The sequence below is a fragment of the Numida meleagris genome, chromosome 14 (assembly GCF_002078875.1).
Source record: "Numida meleagris isolate 19003 breed g44 Domestic line chromosome 14, NumMel1.0, whole genome shotgun sequence".
Taxonomy (NCBI): domain Eukaryota; kingdom Metazoa; phylum Chordata; class Aves; order Galliformes; family Numididae; genus Numida; species Numida meleagris.
The window spans coordinates 13,127,767-13,136,285 of record NC_034422.1 but is presented as its reverse complement, the minus strand read 5'-3'; the positions used below and the strand labels follow the sequence as shown (position 1 = coordinate 13,136,285).

The 8,519-nt window shown below is 63.4% G+C and overlaps 2 protein-coding genes across 2 annotated transcripts in view; both read left to right on the top strand.

Annotated features, from left to right (window-relative positions):
* LOC110406611 overlaps positions 47-8,519 on the top strand; it is an 11,970-nt gene continuing 3,497 nt past the window's right edge. The window contains exons 1-5 of the mRNA XM_021413364.1: positions 47-175; positions 273-421; positions 722-859; positions 1,086-1,203; positions 1,286-1,582. Coding sequence (XP_021269039.1) covers positions 71-175; positions 273-421; positions 722-859; positions 1,086-1,203; positions 1,286-1,582 — 807 coding nt within the window. The 5' untranslated portion in view covers positions 47-70. The remainder of the gene's footprint in view (positions 176-272; positions 422-721; positions 860-1,085; positions 1,204-1,285; positions 1,583-8,519) is intronic.
* Positions 4,653-7,777, top strand: LOC110406612. Its single transcript, XM_021413365.1, has 9 exons — positions 4,653-5,088; positions 5,368-5,447; positions 5,563-5,694; positions 5,784-5,863; positions 6,424-6,529; positions 6,637-6,726; positions 6,856-6,960; positions 7,072-7,585; positions 7,686-7,777. Exons 1-8 carry the CDS (start codon positions 4,941-4,943, stop codon positions 7,534-7,536), a joined length of 1,206 nt encoding a protein of 401 aa, XP_021269040.1. The 5' UTR covers positions 4,653-4,940; the 3' UTR covers positions 7,537-7,585; positions 7,686-7,777.

The window sequence follows — 8,519 nt, the reverse complement described above, 5'->3', positions numbered from 1 at the left end:
CCTCCCTTTGGGGCTCCCGCTGAGCCGGGCTCGTTCCCGCAGGGACGCGTCGGAGCTGTGGCTGACGGCCATGTCCGTGGGGACCGCGGTGCCCGAGATCCTGCAGGAGCTGCTGCGGGTGCTGGGCTCGGCGCCGCTGAAGGAGGCGGGCGAGAGCGGGGGGCTTCCCCTGACCGTGAGTTTCGGGGTCCCTGGGGAACCCCCCACCCTCCCCCACCCCCAAGCTCAGGGGAGCGGCTCGGTGCTGAGCGCTGCCCGGCTGCTTTCCGCAGGCGGCCACGGTGCTGCGCCGGATCCTGCGGTGCCGGAGGTACGGCAGGCAGCTGCACGCGTTGTTCCCGGGGCTCTTCCTGGAGCTCGTCTTCCAGATGCTGGGCAACGCTGAGGATGAGGACGTGGACGAGGTCTCCCCTCCCATCGGGTATCGCCACCGTGCCCGCTGTTGACCCCTGACCCTGTGCTGACCCCTGACCCCATGCTGACCCCTGGCTCTTTGCTTCCCCTTGACCCCGCACTGCCCCCCTGACCCTGAATGACCCCTTGCCCTGCACTGCTCCCTTACCCTGCGCTGCCCCCTGTCTCTTTGCTTCCCCTTGAGCCTGTGCTGACCCTTCAGCTTGCACTGACCCCTGGCTCTTTGCTGACCATGCTGACCCCTAGCTTATTGCTGCCCCCTGACCCCACGCTGACCCCTGGCTCTTTGCTGCCCGTTTCCCTGCAGGATGGTGCTGGACTTGGCTCTCGATTTGCTGCTGTTTGCGGATCTGCACGAGCTGGTGGAAGAGATGGACGCCTGCGGGATCTGGAAGCAGCTGCTGTGCCGTGACACGTGGCGGTCCAGCATATACTCCCTCGCCAGGTACGGCCCCAAGCCCCACACGCTGCCCCACACGCTGCCGCACACGCCGCCCTCCTGAAAGAAGAAGAGAACGAGATGGGGAGCACACAGCGGGTGCCAAGGCCTGGGGGGCCAATGGCAGAGCACGCTGTGGGGCAGGGTGGGCTGTTCTGGTCTCCCCCAGCGCGGAACTCTGGGGGGGGTCAGACCCCCGGCTGATCCCCCCCTCCCTCCCCCCACCCCGCAGGGTGATGGTGCAGAAATGCCGGCACCGGCGCGCCCGCATCTTCGCCCACCTGCAGAAGCTGCTGCTGCACCACGAGCTGCAGTGGAGGGAGGTCTCGGCCATCACGCTCTACGTGGAGGTGCGTCCCTTCGGGGGGTTGGTGGGGGGGGGATTGAGGTGGGCTGAGCCCCCTGCTGCCCGCTCACCACTACGCCTTGCAGCTGCGGCGATACGAGGAGCTGCGAGTGGAGGACACGTGCGCCGAGCAGATCTTCCGGAAATACATCCGCAGCGAGCAGCTCAAGAGCTGGGAGCAGGCGGTGTACGGGCTACGGAGCCTGTACTCCGGCAGGCAGCAGCTGCTGCTGCCCGACGCGCTGCAGTGGCTGCAGGACGCGCGGCCCAACATGAAGGTGGAGGCCATGCGGGTGCTGCGCTACCTCGTGTTGGAGTACCCCGACAGCACGCGGAGCGTGTGCGGCCAGCTGGCCACACAGCTGCTGAGCTGCTTCAACGAGGTGAGGCGCGTGGGGNGCTCTCCCCTTTCTGGGGGGTGCTGGCAGGCGCAGGGTGCTTGGCCCGCTTGGTGCTGCCCTTGCGTTTTTTCTCCGCCGCCCGGCAGGGGACAGAGCCCGGTGACGCTGGCGGGTGGGTCTGAACCCCCTGGGGCTGCCTTTTCTGCACCTCCTCCGTGGGCTGTGCTGTGAGGGGTGAGGGAGGTTTGGTGACACCTGGACTCGTCGGCAGTGGACCATCCCCAACCCATCCCCATCCCCAACCCAACCGCATCCCATCCCCATCCCAACCCCAACCCTATTCCCAACTCCAATCCCATCCCTTCCCCGTCCCCAATCTGTCCCCATCCCCTCCCCCAACGCAATCCCCATCCCCTCCGCTTTGGGAGTGGGGATGGTGTGTGTGTGGGGGGGACAGCGGGGTGCCCCCTGTGGGGCTGGGAATGGTGGGGACAGCCCTGATGCTGTGTCCCCTGTGGGGCTGGGGACAGCAGGGGTGGGGATTGAGGGCTCTTATTGAGGGCTGCAGCCTCTTCAGGAGGGACGGGCAGGGCAGGAAGGGAGGGGGAGTTGCCCTCTATCTTAGGAAGCGGGTAGATTGCCAAGAGCTGTGTGTGAGCAACAGCCGTGACCAGGCGGAGAGCTGGTGGGTTAAAATCAGGGATCAGTCTGGTAAAGGGCATCTGGTGGTTGGGGTCTGTTCCAGGCCACCTGATCAGGGGCAGCCTGTTGCCGAGGCCTTCTTGCTCCAGCTGCAGGAGGTGTCACATTCGCAGGCTCTTGTCCTGATGGGGGATTTCAAGCACCCGGAGATCTGCTGGGATATCACAGCGGGCAGCAGGCAGTGCAGGAGATGCCTGCAGTCTGCTGAGGATAACGTCCTGGGGCAGGTATTAGACGGGCCGACCCGAGGTGAAGCCTTGCTGGACCTGGTGCTCACCAGTGCGGAGGAGAGCATTGGAGGGGTGAAGATTGGAGGCAGCCTGGGCTGTAGGACCGTGCCCTGGTGGAGTTTGCGCTCTGGAGGAATGCAGGCCTGGCCAAGAGCGGAGTCAGGACCCTGAGCTTCAGAAGAGCAAAGTTCCGGCTCCTGAAGGAACTGCTGGGTGGGATCCCCTTGGGAACTGTCCTGAAGGGCACAGGAACAGAGCGGAGCTGGCAGCTCTTGAAGGACACCCTGCTGAGAGCGCAAGAGCTCTCCATCCCCCAGAAGATGAAATCGAGCAGAGGAGGCGGGCGAGCGGCATGGCTGAGCAAGGACCTGCAGCTTCAACTGAGGGAGAAGAGGGAAATGGACGTGAATGGAAGCAGGGTTGTGCAGCCTGGGAGGAATACAGGGCTGTTGTCCACATGTGTAGAGATAGGATCGAGAAAGCCTAGGTGCAGATAGAGCTGAACTTGGCGAGGGAGGTGAAAAATACCATGAAGGGGTTCTACAGGTACACAGGCAGGAGGAGACAGGCCAAGGAGAGTGTTCCCCCTGTGGTAAATGAGGATGGAGAGCTGGCTTCCTCAGACATGGAAGAAGCCAAGGTGCTCAGTGAGTGCTTTGCCTCGGTCTTCACTGGTGGCCAGGCTCCCCGCGTCTGCCAGGACCCTGAACCTCGAGGTGTGGGTGAGAGGAGCACATTCCGTCCCACTGTAATAGTGGAACAAGTTCAAGACCTCCTCATGAAACTGAATGTGTGGAAGTCCATGGGGCTGGATGAGATCCACACTGGGGTGCTGAGAGAGATGGCTGATGTGGTCGCCGAGCCTCTCTCCATCAGATTGGAAAAATCATGGCTGTCCGGTGAGGTCCCCGGTGAAGGGAGAAAGGGAAACATGACTCCCATCTTTAAGAAAGGGAGAAAGGACGAGCCAGGGAACTACAGGCCGGTGAGCCTCAGCTCTGTGCCTGGGATATCACGGAGCAGATCCTCCTGGTTACCATGGCAAGGCACATACATGACAAGGAGGTGATCCGAGACAGCCAGCATGGCTTCACCAAGGGCAGATCTTGCCTGACCCATCTGGTGGCCTTCTACGTTGGAGTGATGGCATCGGTGGACGGGAGGAGGGCGATGGATGTCATCTGCCTGGACTTGTGCAAAGCCTTTGACAGGGTCCCTCCCCACATCCTGCTCTCCAAGTCGGAGAGGTGTGGATTTGAAGGATGGACTGTTCGGTGGGTTAAGAACTGCTCGGCTGGTCGCAGCCAATAGGGCTGTGATCCATGGTGCTGTGTCAGGGTGGAGGCCGGTGACGAGCGGTGTCCCCCAGGGCTCAGTCCTGGGCCCGGTGCTCTTCAACATCTTCACCAATGACACAGACGATGGCATCGAGTGCACCCGCAGCAAGTTTGCAGATGACACTGAGCCGAGCGGTGCAGCCGATGCATGGAGGGAAGGGAACCACCCAGAGGGACCTGGACAGGCTGGAGAAGTGGGCGCATGTGAACCTCATGTGGTTCAACAAGGCCAAGCGCAAGGTGCTGCACTCGGGCCGGGGCAATCCCAGGTGTGTGTACAAACTGGGGGAAGATCTCCCTGAGATCTTGAGAGCACTGCAGAGAAGGACTTGGGGGTCTTGGTGGACGAGAAGCTGGACATGAGCCAGCAGCCAACCATGTTCTGGGCTGCATGAAAAGAGGAGTGGGGAGCAGGGACAGGGACGGGACTGTCCCCTGCTACTGGGCTCCGGTGAGGCCCCATCTGCAGCACTGCGTCCAGGCCTGGGGACCCCAGCACGAGAAAGACGTGGAGCTCTTGGGACGAGTTCAGAGGAGGCCACTGAGATGAGCAGAGCATGGAGCAGCTCTGCTAGGGAGAAAGGCTGAGGGAACTGGGCTGGTTCAGCCTGGAGGAGAGAAGGCTCCGGGGACAGGCCTAATGAAAGCCTCGTTGCGGCCTTGAAGGGAGCGTATATAAAGGCATTGTTGAGGGTGGAGAGCGGTAGGACAAGGGGGAAAGGTTTTAAACTGAGACAAGGGAGATGTAGGTTGGATACAAGGAGGAATTTTTTCACACAGAAAAACACGTGGTGATGCTGGAACAGGTTGCCCAGGGAGGCTGTGGACGCCCCGTCCCTGGAGGCCTTCAAGGCCGGGCTGGACGTGGCTCTGGGCGGCCTGGGCTGGCGGCCCTGCCCTCAGCAGGGAGGTTGGAACTCGATGATCTCAGAGGTCCCGTTCCAGCCAGGGGCAGCTGGGGGAACTGAGCAGCCCTGAGCTGTGATGTGGGGCCCACTGTGATGTGGGGCCCATGGTGACGCGTCTCTGTGCCCCTGAGGTGCAGCTGTGACAGCGCCGTGCCCCCCATTTTCTGTCAGGACTCTGTCAGGACAGGAGCTGGTCGACGTCGCTCGACACCCATTGGAGCAAATGGAGGTTTCTGCATCCAGTGCAGGCCCTGCGCCCTCCCAGAGCTTAGCCCTTGTCCCCTACCGTGGGGGACAGAGCTGGCCCTGGGATGGGGCTTGGGTTAGGGAGGAGCTCAGGGCCCTCCCGGACCCCATTCCTGTGCAGCCCGGTGAGCCAGGGTCCCCGCAGGGCCGGGGGGGGGTGGGGGCAGGGCCCCTCCTCTCCTCACTCTGCTCTGGGCTCCTCTGCCCAAACCCTGACCCCAAACCTGAACCCTGATCCCGGCCCTAATGCCAAGCCCGGCCTTACGCCGACTGTAACCCCAACCCCAACCTCGATCCTAACCCCAAGCCCAGCCCTAAACCCAACTTGAACTCCAACCCTAACCCTAAACCCGACTTGAATTTCAACCCTAACCCTGACCCCCCACCCCCTCTTCCCTGCTCAGATGCTTGCGAGCTGCCCGTGTCCATCCTGGTGCCTGAAGCGGTGGACGCCATTGAGGCCTTCGTGCAGAGCGCAGAGAAGGTGACAGCGGCCGCAGCCATCGCGGCGCTGCCCGTCCCCCCCGGCCCCACTGCAGCTGCAGGAGGGCTGTGCCCCCCGGGCTCCCCCCGCTCACAATCCCCCCGCTCTCTGGCAGCCGCAGGACAAGGAGCAGAGGATGGAATTCCTGCAGAGCATCTGCACCGTCTGCAACACAGCGGCGGAGAGGAACCTGCCCTGCGGACTGAGCGCCTTCTGCTGCCGCAACAAGCTGGCTGAGAACATCACGGTGGGGGGGGGGGAGGGACAGCAGGTGGCTCCGGTCCCGGCGGTGCTGGGAGCGCTGGGAGCCCGGTGCCATCCCACTGTGCTGCGCAGGAGCTGCTGGTAGAGGAGAATCGGGGGAAGCTCTCCTTGGAACTGTGGCAGCTCGTCATGGCCGCCATCACCGCCCTCAGGTACGGCCCCACGGCGCTGGGACAGCCCCAGAGCCCCGGGGGGTGGTCCTGGTGGTGCTGGGCTGCTGCTCTCCCCTGTTGGGACAGGCCAAAGGGCAGAGGAAATCCTGCAACCCCACTAGGTCTTGGCTCTGACCCTGACCCTTCCCCTACCCTGACTCTGACTTTGACCCTGACCCTAACCCTAAGACTACCCTAACCCTGGCCCTAAACCTAACCCTAACCCAAGCCAATCCCGCCCCTGACCCTAACCCTAACCCTAACCCTAACTCTGACCCTAACCCTAACCCTAAACCTACCCTACCCCTACCCTAAACCCTAACCCTGACCCTGACCCTAACCCTAACCCAACCATCACGATAACCCTCACCTCAACCAGAACCCCGACTCCAACCCACCCCCACTGCAGCAGCTCTCAGGGCCCCCCCTGCCCCACACATACCCATGGAGGAGGGTGTTCCAGTGTTGCCCCCGAGCTCTGCGGAGTGCTGTCCGTGGGGGGGGTCCGCTCCCCATCCCGCAGCACAGCGCTCCCAGCGCCGCTGTCCCTGTTTTTGCAGCGCGGTGAAGGCGGCATTGGAGGACAGGATGCGTCTGTTTGTCGTGTGCTTCCAGAGCATCCTCTTTCCCTGGTGGCAGGATCTGAACACCAACCTTTACATCGAGGTGAGTGCCAGGGAGCTGCAGGACCCCCCCTCCTTGTGGGACAGGGTCTTGCTGCGCCCCCCCCATCCCCCTCCCTTCTGAACCCCCCCGCTCCATCCCTCCCGCAGGCCCTGAGGGCTCTGGACCAGATGCTGCACACCCTGGTGTTTGTCCACCCCGTGGCCAGCATTGGCGAGGAGCTGCAGGGCCTCTTCCAGGTGGGCTTTGCCCGAGGGGGCTGCACGGAGGAGGGGCTGTTCCTCCCCCCCCAACCCCAAAAACCTTCAGGGATGATCCTGGAGGCGGCAGGGCAGGGCAGGGCAGAGCAGCAGCTCCTCTTCCCGCAGGTGCTGCTGCCTTTCACCTGCTCGCAGAACGCGGTCGCGCGCCACGGGGCGGTGAGCTGGATCTGGAAGCTGAGCCAGTCATTAGCGCACTTCTGCCAGGGCAGGGTAAGAGGCCGACCCCCCCAGTGCGGGGGTTCTGGTCCCTCCTTTTCCCCGCTCTGCCCAGCCCGCTCCCATGGCCGGGTCTGCACTCAGCGTTCCGCTCTCTGCGCGCAGCTCTCCGGCTTCTCAGGACTGAGCCGCTCGGTGCGCTTCCAAGCTCTCCATGTGCCCGTGCTGGGGGAGCTGGTGGGAAAGCTGGTGCTGTGCTGCGCCGACCCGGAGAAGAAGCTGCGCTTTCACGCTTTGCGCGCCCTCCACCAACTCTACAGCTTCGTCCTGGAGAGAGCCCGTAAGACGACGGCTGCTGACCACCTCCGTCCGTCGCAGACATCCCACGGGGCCGAGCGTGGACGGCGCGGCGTCAGCTGCCGCTGCAAGCGGCGAAGCAATGGAACCCTGTGGGGTTTTTTTTTTGGGGGGGAGCTGCCCCCCACGGCCCCGCGCTCGGGGTTGGTGGGGGGTCAGCTGTCCCGCTCCCCGCACGCTGCTCACATCTCGTGTCCCCTGTGGTTTGTTCTCGTTTCCAGGCTGGGAAGCGCAGTCGGAGGAGCAGGAGAAATCCAAGGAGTGGCAAGCTGAGCAAGAGTTCTGCATCACCTGGACCACCAACACCTCGATCATTGTGGCGGTGAGGAGAGCTCGCCATGCTGGGGCTCGTGGCCGTGGGGTTGGCAGGGATAGGGGGAACACGGCTGATGTTGCCATGCCCCTCCTTCTCCCCCCCCCAGAACTTTGTGAAGCACCTCCGCTCTTGGGAGAACACCGACCTCCTCCTCGTGGCGCTGCGGGGCATGAGGGACCGCAGCAGCTACAACACCCAGGCGGCTGCCACCATGCTGTCCGTCCTGATGGTCCACCTCTACCCGACGGCCGACGACGTGAGCAACCGGCAGCTGCTTGCTGGGGGGCAGCGCCCATGGGGGAGCGGGGTTGGGGTCAGGTTGGGTGCTGGGGGTCAGAGTTGCAGTTGGGGTTCGGTGCTGGACGTTGGGTTGGGTGCTGGCTGTTGTGTTGGGTTGAATGCGGGATGTTGGGTTGGGTTGGGTGCTGGCTGTTGGGTTGGGTTGGGTTGGGTTGGGTGCTGGCTGTTGGGTTGGGTTGGGTTGGGTACTGGCTGTTGGGTTGGGTTGGGTTGAGTTGGGTGCTGGCTGTTGGGTTGAGTGCTGGCTGTTGGGTTAGGTTAGGTGCTGGCTGTTGGGTTGGGTTGGGTTGGGTTGGGTGCTGGCAGGCTGCGTTGGGTCGGGTTGTCCCGCACGACATGGATCTGATTTGGGACTTGAGGGCTCTTTGCCCATCCCGGGGTGGCCCGGACTGCAGCTCTGCCGTTGCTGCGTCCCTTCAGGTGCAGCGGATCATGGAGGAAATCCACGAGAGCCGGAAGCTGATCACGGAGCAGTGGGCACAGAGATCCATCAAGAACGCCCTGTGCTGGCTGACCGACTGCCACCCTGACGCGGTGACACGCAGCCTGCTGCGCTGCTGCCCCAACTGGGAAAGGTGCGCTGCCCCCACCCCAAGGACAGGGACCAGCATCCCATGTGGAGAGGGATCTTCAGCCCACC

Coding starts and splice junctions, on each gene's coding strand:
- LOC110406612 (XM_021413365.1), top strand. CDS start 4,941: ATGGAGGTTTCTGCATCCAGTGCAGGCCCTGCGCCCTCCCAGAGCTTA. Junction 5,089..5,367: donor CCCCATTCCTGTGCAGCCCG/GTGAGCCAGGGT, acceptor TTCCCTGCTCAG/ATGCTTGCGAGCTGCCCGTG. Junction 6,727..6,855: donor AGCTGCAGGGCCTCTTCCAG/GTGGGCTTTGCC, acceptor CTCTTCCCGCAG/GTGCTGCTGCCTTTCACCTG.